This window comes from Vipera ursinii, assembly GCF_947247035.1.
Source record: "Vipera ursinii genome assembly, chromosome: 1".
Classification (NCBI taxonomy): Eukaryota; Metazoa; Chordata; class Lepidosauria; order Squamata; family Viperidae; genus Vipera; species Vipera ursinii.
In genome coordinates this window covers 310,448,537-310,461,203 of record NC_139512.1, presented here as the reverse complement: position 1 = coordinate 310,461,203, position 12,667 = coordinate 310,448,537, and the positions used below count along the sequence as shown (strand labels likewise).

General features: G+C 40.5%; 1 protein-coding gene across 2 annotated transcripts in view; it reads left to right on the top strand.

Annotated features, from left to right (window-relative positions):
• Positions 1 to 3,824: 3,824 nt before the first annotated feature.
• Positions 3,825 to 12,667, top strand: part of RPS6KC1 (ribosomal protein S6 kinase C1) — a 98,182-nt gene continuing 89,339 nt past the window's right edge. For both annotated transcript variants that reach the window (XM_083349502.1, XM_083349501.1), the window contains exon 1: positions 3,825 to 4,009. In XM_083349502.1, coding sequence (XP_083205628.1) covers positions 3,905 to 4,009 — 105 coding nt within the window. In that variant the 5' untranslated portion in view covers positions 3,825 to 3,904. The remainder of the gene's footprint in view (positions 4,010 to 12,667) is intronic.

Here is a 12,667-nt window from a genome sequence, read left to right as displayed (position 1 = left end):
TGCCTTGGTAAGGCCACACTTGGAATACTGCATCCAGTTTTGGTTGCCACGATGTAAAAAAGATGTTGAGACTCAAGAAAGTACAGAGAAGAGCAACAAAGATGATTAGAGAACTGGAAGCTAAAACATATAAGAAACGGTTGCTGGAATTGGGTATGTCTACAGGGAGTGCAGAATTATTAGGCAAATGAGTATTTTGACCACATCATCCTCTTTATGCATGTTGTCTTACTCCAAGCTGTATAGGCTCGAAAGCCTACTACCAATTAAGCATATTAGGTGATGTGCATCTCTGTAATGAGAAGGGGTGTGGTCTAATGACATCAACACCCTGTATCAGGTGTGCATAATTATTAGGCAACTTCCTTTCCTTTGGCAAAATGGGTCAAAAGAAGGACTTGACAGGCTCAGAAAAGTAAAAAATAGTGAGATATCTTGCAGAGGGATGCAGCACTCTTAAAATTGGAAAGCTTCTGAAGCGTGATCATCGAACAATCAAGCGTTTCATTCAAAATAGTCAACAGGGTCGCAAGAAGCGTGTGGAGAAACCAAGGCGCAAAATAACTGCCCATGAACTGAGAAAAGTCAAGCGTGCAGCTGCCAAGATGCCACTTGCCACCAGTTTGGCCATATTTCAGAGCTGCAACATCACTGGAGTGCCCAAAAGCACAAGGTGTGCAATACTCAGAGACATGGCCAAGGTAAGAAAGGCTGAAAGACGACCACCACTGAACAAGACACACAAGCTGAAACGTCAAGACTGGGCCAAGAAATATCTCAAGACTGATTTTTCTAAGGTTTTATGGACTGATGAAATGAGAGTGAGTCTTGATGGGCCAGATGGATGGGCCCGTGGCTGGATTGGTAAAGGGCAGAGAGCTCCAGTCCGACTCAGACGCCAGCAAGGTGGAGGTGGAGTACTGGTTTGGGCTGGTATCATCAAAGATGAGCTTGTGGGGCCTTTTCGGGTTGAGGATGGAGTCAAGCTCAACTCCCAGTCCTACTGCCAGTTTCTGGAAGACACCTTCTTCAAGCAGTGGTACAGGAAGAAGTCTGCATCCTTCAAGAAAAACATGATTTTCATGCAGGACAATGCTCCATCACACGCGTCCAAGTACTCCACAGCGTGGCTGGCAAGAAAGGGTATAAAAGAAGGAAATCTAATGACATGGCCTCCTTGTTCACCTGATCTGAACCCCATTGAGAACCTGTGGTCCATCATCAAATGTGAGATTTACAAGGAGGGAAAACAGTACACCTCTCTGAACAGTGTCTGGGAGGCTGTGGTTGCTGCTGCACGCAATGTTGATGGTGAACAGATCAAAACACTGACAGAATCCATGGATGGCAGGCTTTTGAGTGTCCTTGCAAAGAAAGGTGGCTATATTGGTCACTAATTTGTTTTTGTTATGTTTTTGAATGTCAGAAATGTATATTTGTGAATGTTGAGATGTTATATTGGTTTCACTGGTAAAAATAAATAATTGAAATGGGTATATATTTGTTTTTTGTTAAGTTGCCTAATAATTATGCACAGTAATAGTCACCTGCACACACAGATATCCCCCTAAAATAGCTATAACTAAAAACAAACTAAAAACTACTTCCAAAAATATTCAGCTTTGATATTAATGAGTTTTTTGGGTTCATTGAGAACATGGTTGTTGTTCAATAATAAAATTAATCCTCAAAAATACAACTTGCCTAATAATTCTGCACTCCCTGTAGTTTAATGAAGAGAAGGACTAGGGGTCATTATAGCAGTGTTCCAATATCTCGGGTTGCTACAAAGAAGAGGGAGTCAAGCTATTCTCCAAAGCTCCTGAAGGCAGAACAAGAAGCAATGGATGGAAATTAAAGAGAGAAGCAACCTAGAACTAAGAAGAAATTTCCTGACAGAACAATTAATCAGTGGAACAACCTGCCTCCATGAAGTTGTGAATGCTCCAACACTGGAAGTTTTTAAGAGACTGGACAATGGTTTGTCTGAAATGGTATAGCGTTTCCTGCCTGAGTAGAGGGTTGGACTAGAAGACCTCCAAGGTCCCTTTCAACTCTATTATTATTGTTGTTATATGTTTTAGTTACTGTCTGGAAAGGCAGTATATATAATTTATAAATGACATACCGGTATATTCAATATTCAGTGTAACTATGCTTAAACTTTCTATAGTGATATAGTTAATTAGTTGTCATCAAATTCTTTCTGATCTCTGATGATTGTATGAACAAATTCTAAACATTTTAACCTAAATGGAAAAGTCCCCAGCTCTTCCAAAAACCTTTTAGGGATGATCATGATGCTATCCTATATTTTCCCCCTTGTTCTACTTCCTTCAATCTTATTAAACTCGATATTTTCAGTTGTAGGACAATCCTGTCATATAGGAAATAAAAATAGATTTTAACAAGATCCTGTAAATTCCAGAAAGGAATGGTAGTAATTTGGTAATTTGGTAATTTCAATAGTGGATATGTTACAGAGAAATAACTATTTTAAGAAAAACCAGTTAGACCAAAGCAGATCTTTTTAGAATTCTAGTTCTCTAGCTAATTTAAGTAACTATAGGATAAAAAGACCTTGAAGCTAAGAGAACCAATATTTCCTTATGAATCGTATTTCACTATTTGTTCTGTGCAAAAATATTATCGTCTGGAATGTTTGATTTACTGCCAACCAACTTCATCACTCTATACTTAATTAGAAGACCCTGAAGAAAAATAAACAAAATGAACAAGAAGTCCTTTCCTACCTGTCCTGGTTATATTTCTGTATACTCAACATGGTTTGGAAAGTCCACTTCCCCATTATCCAAATTTATCAGTTGTGTTGAACAAAAACCCTTCAGAACTCAAAACTAGGTTACTTTGAAGAGTTGAATTTCTTTTTAATCAGGATCCTCTAGTAATGCCAGGAATTTGGTTGGCTGAATTGGTAGTGGAACATGGTTCCTGGGGAAAATTTTAGCTTATTTTGCATTTCACTGTAGTTTGGTGAATGTAGTTAAACTGACATTCTGGCAATTCTGCCATTATTTCTACAATAGTCCAGCGTTCACCAAAGTTCCCTAATCAGTGCTCATTTCTTATTTTTATATTACCTTATTTCAAGTGTTTTGTATAAAAGTGCAACTTCCTTACACATGCCACTGAAACTATTACCCAATTTGGCATAATCAGTTAAACTGCAATAATATTTTTTTGGTTCAATCTGCATATCTGTCTGGAAATTGCTAGGTGGGTTTAAGAAAAAACCTCTCTCTCACACATACACACAACAAGGACTAGGATGAAAACAAATCTTAACGAGTCCAAACCCCACTGAATTCAACTCTTGAATGCCCTACCAGAACGGTGGGTGATGCCAGACAAAATCGAGCGGTTTTCCATTTTTTTCCATACCAAAAAAGCTCCAGAGTTGTTTATGCCCCCAACATTTATTGCTCGTTTTTAACATCGTAGCGAGGATCCTTCCGGGTCCTTTTATTCGTCTCCAGCCCTTAAGGGCGGGTAAGGAGACGGATCGACCCGCTAGCGCAGGGGTCTTCAAACTTGGCCCTTTTATGACTTGTGGACTTCAACTCCCAGAATTCCTCAGCCAGGCAAGCTGGCTGAGGAATTCTGGGAGTTGAAGTCCACAAGTCATAAAAGGGCCAAGTTTGAATATCCTTGCGCTAGCGGGAAAACGTACCAACAACCCTCGCGGCTGGCTGAATGACTACGAAAGAAATGGTACCGCCACAGTACTTCCGCAGCTGCTCCTGCCTGGAGTCCGGGCCTGACCCGGGAGTGAATCGATTGAGTGACAGCTCTGGGAGGCGGCGCCCACCCGGCGCCGGGGAAGCGGCGGCGGCCTCGGCAGCTCCGGCGGGCCACTGCACCACCAGCAGCCGCGGCGGCCAGGATGATCTCGCCGCGGAATCGAGGCGGGGAGGTGGCCCGATTCTACACGGTCACTGAGCCCCAGCGCCATCCTCGGGGACACACGGTATATAAGGTCACCGCGAGGGTGAGTTGCCTTTGGAGAGGTCAGGAAAGCGAGAGAGGGGCTCTCGCCTCCCCGATGATTTTCGGTGGCCGATCATCGGGGCCGATTTCCCCCCCCCCTCCAGCGCTCCCGAAGCTTGTTCTGGGTTTCCGTGAGGCTGCAGGTGAGATCTTGAGTAGCAAGGCGGGGGCAAGCGCAGCTGTCTGGGACTATGCACCCGTGAGCCCCGCGCGGCACATCCAGGAAACGTGAAGCTGTTTCTTTCGCCCTAGACCAGCGTTTCCCAACCTTAGGAACTTGAAGATGCGTGGACTTCAACTCCCAGAATTCCCCAGCCAGCTATGCTGGCTGGGGAATTCTGGGAGTTGAAGTCCACGCAACTTCAAGTTCCTAAGGTTGGGAAACGCTGCCCTAGACATCTACGCGTGTAATCGAACTGGTCCCTCCTCTGGCATCTTTCCCTGTATCTATTATCCGTAGTCTTTGAAAGCAGCGGGGTTTGGACCTGGGGCTCTTTGCAGTCAGAGGATGCGCTTTGTTACTGAGCTAAGATGTTTCACTTCTTTCCCTCCGCAGATTTTTAGAATCCATCATCCAAGTCTAAGGGAGAAAGAGCACTGGATCTCCATCTCTTTCTGTAAAAATTTCCCTTCGGATAAAATTTACTTGTTGTTTGTATTCTTAAAACTTCCTGGATGATGAGATTCTGCAGTGCCCCTTGATCTCCTATCTCCCTTGGATAAAAAAAATGGAAGAAGCGTGCAGTAATTCACGGCCCACATCTATCCACCCTTCCCTCCTTTGTGGGGTGGGGAAAGAAGAGGAAAGAATATGTGCAGAAGTGATATTGCTTGTCATAGGTAAACCACACTGAATATAACAGGTCTTACTTTTGAGTTAAAGCCACAAAAGATTGTCACAATTGTTGAACGGCAGGTAAAAATGTGTTGGGAGAAGAGCAATCAAAATTTGCACTGTATAAGACTAGATTGGATGGAGCAGCTGTCATCATATGTCCAAATAGGGTGAAAGAACCAGAGCAACAGCCAGTGTATACTTGATTTGTGTTTGCAAAGGGCAGCAGAAGGTTATGGATTGTTCTGGATGTCTACCTTGAAAGACAAAAGGCGATTAAATTGTAAAGCATATGTTTCCTTGAGCTCAGTGCAAGCATCATATTAAGGGAGGAACATTTTGTTCTGTGCACAAATCAAACCAGTCCCATTTATACTTTAAATAGCAGATATTTATTTGGATTCCCAGTCTGGATTAACCCCCCCCACAAAAAAAAAACCCACAAAAACAAAAACTGCTGTGTTAATCACTACACAGATATTTTGAATATTGGTAGAAACACATTGAACTTTACAGGGGATCTTATCTCAGAGAGTAGAACCTCTTTCAGTTTCTAAGCTCTGTCCATAATTAAGAGATATTACCTAAATATTGCATCTTTTAAATATTTTGGACCCTCAGAGGAAAGATCTGTAATTAAAGATCCTTAATGTACCTCTATGTCATATAGCCGCTTAATTTCTCCATCTTTTCTTAGAAAAAGTGCAGACATTCAATAGTGATGACAAAGCAACAGAGAAGTAGCCAAATAACACTGTACCAGGTTAGTTTCTGTTGATGATAAGTGGGAGAGTACTCTCAATACTTTTTTTAAATTTGAGATTTTTTCAGGTAAATAAAAGATCATAGTACCTGAAACAGAAAACTATCTTGAATTGTTTTCATTTACCTGACACCTCTGAGGAGAAAACAAATACTTTGTGCTTTCTTGGAAGAAAGATACAAGCAGCCTTCTCTGTGATTTTAATTCAAGGATATATACCTTGCCTGAACCATCCTGTATTTGTTCTATAGAATACTCCTTTGCAGATGTTAGTGGTAGTAATAATAGCATTGATACAGCATTATAGAATGTCCAGAAAGCTTCACATACGTTCTTTAAAAGAGTCTTCTCCAAATGTACTGGCCTGTAGCTTTCACTACTTCTTAGTATTAACCATGCTGGTTGAGCACAATGAGAAATGAAGTCCAGATTTTCTCAAGCAGGTTTTTCAAATTTTTTCCAGTTGTGAAATCTATTGGTTAAAAAAAATCTTAATTAAGAGGTAAAGCTTTTCAAGGATAGAAATCTGAAAATAAAATGAAACAGGTGCATAATATACTTCATTTACGCAAATTTATATACAGTATTAGAGTTATTTAATATTTTTGCGCTTAGTTTTTTGTGGAATCCCATCAAGTGCTCATGGAACGTCTGGTTCTATGGAACCTGATTTGAAAAACTCTGCCCTTGTTTTCATTCTTGCTCTAGTAATGCTAATTGAAAATCTAACTATATTGCTCTGATCGTGTTTGTTACATGGGGGAAAGATGCCTCATAGAAGACTGCTGCTAGGTGGCAAGCTAGAAATCTGCACTAAAATAACTGGGAGGAAAGAGAAAGCAATGAAAATTTCTACTCCTTCCCAATGATTGTGTTCAGGGTTATATAGTTGAAAAGATGTGGTGTGGAACCTGGGTACGTCTAAACAATTGATAATATATGCCTTTGAGGTTGAAAATGTTCTCCATTCTTAACCAAAGTTGGGTAATTTCAATATGGAGAAGAACAAATTGCAATACTTTTATCGCCATGATTACAAAGTTGGCTTAACTTGATATAATCTTTCTCATGAGTTCTTTGGGTGTTACAAAATAATTTGAAGGCATAGAAGGGGTGAAAACAAGAAAACAGGTTAGCCATATATTTACACAGAGATAGTGCAAATCATGTGTCATAAAACAGTGAAGTGGAACTATTTCGCAGTTGAAAGTTAAATCCTTATAAATATACAGTACGGTAGAAGGCATATAGAATGTATAAATACCTTTACCAGTTACAAAGTACAAAGAAAACAGAAAAAAGGGTTGAATTCTTTTTTCCGACTTGCAGAATCTAATGCACATTGCATCATGCTCTCTTGGCATTACTTGGTTCCTATGTGATTAACGCTTCAAGCTTGCAATGCCGTCGGGAAAAGAAGTCTTACAGGAAAGATGTAACAATATTATCTACACACATACTTCTTACTCTTCAGAGCAGAGCTACTGTAAATAGTGCATTTGATGTTCATCCTTGTGAATTTATAATCATTAATTTAGCATGTACATGAACACTTAATAACAGATTTTAACACTTTTTTACCCAGAAAGAAATTGAGTTTCCATCAGATGTGTACACCCTACTGGTTGTCATGTTCAGCAGTAAATGGGAATCATTATTGGTAGAGTCATTCTAATGATATAGATCAAATAAATCAATAACAAGTAGATGCACAAGTTAATAAATTTTATTATAATAAATAATAAATTATATATATATATATATAATATAATATATATAACATGTAAGTCTCTAATAGTCTTAAAAACTCGAATCTCAGGTACATTCATGCTAAAAGTACAACAAAGTCACTGAGCTCCGGGATAAATATAAAAATAAACTATTTAATACTAATCTTTTGTCGGTCCTCTGCTGACGTCATCAGAGTGAAAGCCGGTGGCTGGAAGGTTTGCTTATATAGCTAGCTGTTTCAACGATCTGCTCATAGAGCACGTAACTGGTCTACCCACCCTTTCTTCTCCCTCCCCCCCCCCGTTGGTCCTATTTTACTCCTAATTGCATCGCATCTACCTGTTTATGTTTGAGCCTTGGCTCTTTCCCTCCCCCCCCCATCTTCATTCCCTCTGTCCGCTCTGCTCACGTGTGGCTGTTCAACGTCATTGCAAGGACTTAGAGCAAATGCAACGAATACCACCCATATACAGGAGGAAGGGGGACAAGAAAGACCCAGGATGCCTATCTGTAGAACAACATGAAATCACAGCAAGTGGAAAGAGGGAGATGCCAACACGACCCACCCGAGAATCGGGAGAGAGACAACAAGCTAACGAGAGCAGGACAATGCACACGACAGGAGGAATGCCACCAGATGCGATCACACAACAACTTACTGACAGCGTGGGATGAGGCAACTTAGAGGATGATCTGGCAATGACATTGAACAGAAACCCTTGAGGAAATGGATTATCTAAACTTGTTTCAATGGAATATCAGGCTGAGATTTAGCTTGGAGATAGCCTTGGTTACCTGTATAGATGACCTGTGGTGTAGCTTGGATAGCTACCATAAAAAGATGCCCCTAATTCCCAATCTCTGGAACTGTGATGCACCAGCTCCAGAGATTGGGAATTAGGGGCATCTTTTTATGGTGGTTCTGTTCCTTCCTTAAGGTGATTCTGGTTGGGGGAGAGAGGTCATTCCCTGAGACACCTCTCTGTGGGGTGCCTTGGAACTTGACTGTCTTTTCTGTCCTACTAAACATCTGCATGGAGTGCATGGAGTTGCTGGTTGACACCATCCACTTATCTGCAGCTCAATATTATAAATACATTTGCTTTATTGGCAACCAACTCCTAGCATTCGAATTCTGATCTATTGCAATTCAAAGACTGTTTTTACATGTACTACCATTAAGCTAAAACTCTTGCATCACCTTTTTGTTTTTAAGATGTTTATATATTGAATTTATCATCTGCTGTAGAATTTTTCCTGGATATCAACACCAGAGTGCCTGAATCCTTCTTTTTCCTGTCTTTTAAAAAATGGTCAATGTTGCCTGTTCTTTAAAATTTTGCCTAGTTTTTGAATAGAAATTCAATATCAGTCTGGCCATGGAGATCTAACTCATTCAAGGTCAGGAGATAATCCTTATTTGTGTTGGATAGAAACTCAACCTGACATTTTGTTCCTTCTGTCTGCTATTCACAAACTGTCTGGTGAAAAACATATCCCCTTTTTGGACTAATAGGAGTAGAGTAGTTCATCTTCTTTAATACTTGCAATTCTTTGGTTGCCTTTATTCAGCAGGCAGGTATTATTAGTATGATTTCTTTTAAAATAGCTTCCATCAACAGAAGTTGTCCTTGAAAAATCATCATTCTGTATATATTTAGAAGTCAGATATTAAATTTAAACTCCACTATTTTCAATGTAAGGGACGCGGTGGCTCAGTGGGTTAGGACGCTGAGCTTGTCGATCAGATGGTCAGCAGTTTGGCAGGTCGAATCCTGAGTGCCGCGTAACAGAGTGAGCGCCTGTTACTCGTCCCAGCTTCTGCCAACCTAGCAGTTCGAAAGCACGTAAAAATGTAAGTAGAAAAATAGGGACCACTACGGTGGGAAGGTAACAGCGTACCGTGTGCCTCTGGCGTCTAGTCATGCCGGCCACATGACCATGGAGACGTCCTCGGACAAGCACTGGCTCTTCGGCTTTGAAACGGAGATGAGCACTGGCCCCTAGAGTTGGAAACGAGCACGCAAGTGCGGGGGAACCTTTACCTTTACCTTATTTCCAATGTAGACAGGAAAAGAGAAAGAATGAATGGCAAATTCATTTATTTATTTAAAACATTTATATAGCTGCCTATCTTATAACTAACTCTGGGCAGTTCCCAATCAGATATACAGATTTATATATAAACTATGTATAGTTTTTATACCAATACAGTATATGGCATTAGTATATGAGGATCCACCTTACACTCTTTCCTTGTCTGTGGCCCTGCTTTTGCTAATATATGACCTAGATGCCCAGAATTAATTTAACTAAATCCAAAAATACTATAAAATTCCTGGAAGCTTGACACTCAGACAAATCAGCCAACAATAGATACATAGAAATAAATCATATTTACACAACATTAAAAAGAGACAATAAAAAAGCTTAGAAGGGAACAAAGCAACCAGAACACATCCTGTCTACCAGCCAACATCCTGATAAGCAGAGATTTAACACCAGGCAAACAATCAAGCAGAAATCAGTGCCTTAATCAAGGAACTACCAAGAAGGAAACTACATAATCTGCTCCCAAACACTGGCAGGACAAGCTACTGTATTTAAACAGAGAACAAACTCCTGTAAGACTAGGAGAAAGATGAAGCAGGAACCAAAGCAAGTGGACGAAAGCCAGGAATCTAAATCTGAAAGATCCCTTTGGGAGGTATTTAAGAAGGAATTAAGTCATGAAGAAAACAAAGGGGAAAAAAAAGTTTGCCTAGTCTTTGGATCCGGACTTGATGTTTTCCCTAGTTGAAAACAATGTGGGTAAGTGTATATGAGTGTGTATTTGTATATCTGCATGTTTGTCTGAGAAAGAGAAAATGTACAATGAAACCAGTAAAGTTTTGATGTTACTTTAAATTCACATAGTCTTTTGTGTATTCCAAAGAGCCTGCTGTGCCTCAGTGCTTGACTGAAAGTGTTTTGAGCATGACCCTAATTGTTTCCTGGCTGCTGAACACAGGGGCTGTGAGTTTGTGACCATAAGATGATCCTGGGAGCATATGTAACATTTTTATTGGTTTTGAGGTGGGAGGCATGGATTTGACCCTCTGAATTTTTTTTTTATTCGAGTGATTAGTTATGCCTTTGTGGAAGTCTGGGTATGATCAATAAATGGATGCTTTGTCACCTGCCTGGGCTCCCAGGTGACAGCTCTGCTGGAGAATCTTGATGGGGAAATGGGTTTGGCAGCCCTGGGATCACCATGGAAGGAACCACACACAGTTGAAATAATTTCACCCCCACCTAGTGTACCTGGGCATAAATGGATAGTAATAACACTGTCAAGTTAAGTCTATATAAATGCTTGATTACTTTTGTCTTCCACTCCCTCCTTTGTTTCCCCACCCCCCTATTGCATAGGGTGACTTTTTACAATGGGAAGGTCACATCCCTCTGCTTTTTTGGTATACCCTCAAGCCTAAAAGACATTACTGCTTTAAAAGATTTTACTAATGAGTCACAGGAGGAAATATTTTTTTTTCCATTTTGGCTCATCTCCAGAACCAAAGCCATGGACAAATCAAAAGAGAGTCAACCTAAACCTTTTAGATGCAACCCACAGGGCTCAATATTTCATTAACTTTGGGGATCACAAATATCCACCGCCCTCCAATTCTCCTGTTTTTATCTGTGGAAAAGTCTACAATATCTGCTGTGCTTCCATCTCTTTATTTTTACCTAAAGGTTTCTTTTTGTTATGTGGGCATTGGGAGGGGAGGGTTTCTGCCATTGGGTGTATGATCTCTGTATATGCCCTGTCTCCTGCACAGGTAAGCCTATCGCCTCAACTTAAATGAGAACTATCATAAACTTGCTATTAGTATTGTTTTCCTTTGTATTAATTTCCTTATTTTTTTCCCCAATGTGCTAAACCTGTTTTTCTGAAATATTTTATGTCTATGCCAATTGGATAGCAAACCTATTGTCAAGAATACATTAAAGAACTTGTAATGCTCTGGGTGATGAGTGAGCCCCATTTGGTGGCATCTCCTGTTTAACTCAATGGCAAAGGGAGGAGCAGGCAGGCACAGCCACACCTCTCTGTGCTTTAATGATTCACCTGTGGAGATGGTAACCAGCATCAAATCCCTGGGTGTGCAGTTAACAAGTAGGCTGGCTTGGTCGCTCAACAGCGAAACACTGGTGAAGCGGGCACAGCAGCGCCTGCATTTTCTGCGTCGCATGAGAAAAGCACATCTTCCTTCCCCTGTCCTTACTGCTTTCTACAGAGGAATGATGGAGAGAATCCTGTCATACAGCAGTACAGTCTGGTTTGGAAGCATCACTGCTTCAGACAGGAAGGCGGTGCAGAGAGTGGTGAGGATGGCTGAAAAGATTATTGTCAGTTCCCTCCCTTCCATCCGGGACATAGCACATAAGCGTTGCTTGAGCAGGGTCCGTAAAATTGCCTGAGACACTACACATCCTCTTCACGACCTGTTTTCCTTGTTACCTTCTGGGAGGAGGCTTCGTGGTATCTGAAGCAGAACATCCAGATTCAGTCACAGTTTTGTTCCATACAGTATTAACCTTCCGTTATGTATTCAAGATTGACAGTGATTAATATTTATATGTTGCTTATATGTAAGGGTGTAAATCTATACATATGTTGTATATAGTATGTTTAAATGTTTGTTATGTGTGTGTACTGTTTGAGAACAAGCAAATAAATTACGTTTTTAATGTGTGCCATTGTGCCCAAAGTAAAAAATGACAGTAAAGGTTATCTGTCTGTCAGTCGTGAGACTAGGCTGAAATTGCCATATCTAAATATGAAGTGTCTAAAGGTTTCATTGAGAAGGCAATTAAGAAGGAAGCTAGTCCTTAGGAAAACAAAGGAAAAATGTGACCTACATCAGACAAAAGAAATTGGGCTTGAGTACATGGAAATCACTTTCCCATTTCCTTCCTTCTTTCCTTCCATCCTTCCTTCCTTCCCTTCTCCTCCTCCTCCTCTCATAAATGAACAAGGACAAAGTAGCTGCGAGTCTTGTGAATCAATAAAGCAAAGACTTTGAGGGATACAAGGGTTTTTAAAGTCTGCCCTAAAGTATTTGAATTGTTTTGGATCCAGGCTTGGCGGCTTCTATCCCAATATCTAGTGCTTGGTAGTCTAGTTGTGAAGGACCTGGAGGGTTTGTGTATATGATGTGAGAAAAAGCAAATGTACATTGTAACCAGTAAAGTTTTGCTGTTATTTTAAATTCACTGGATCACTTGTGAATTCTAAAGAAGCTGTCATGCCTCAGTGTTTGGCTGAAAGTGATCTGAGGTAATTG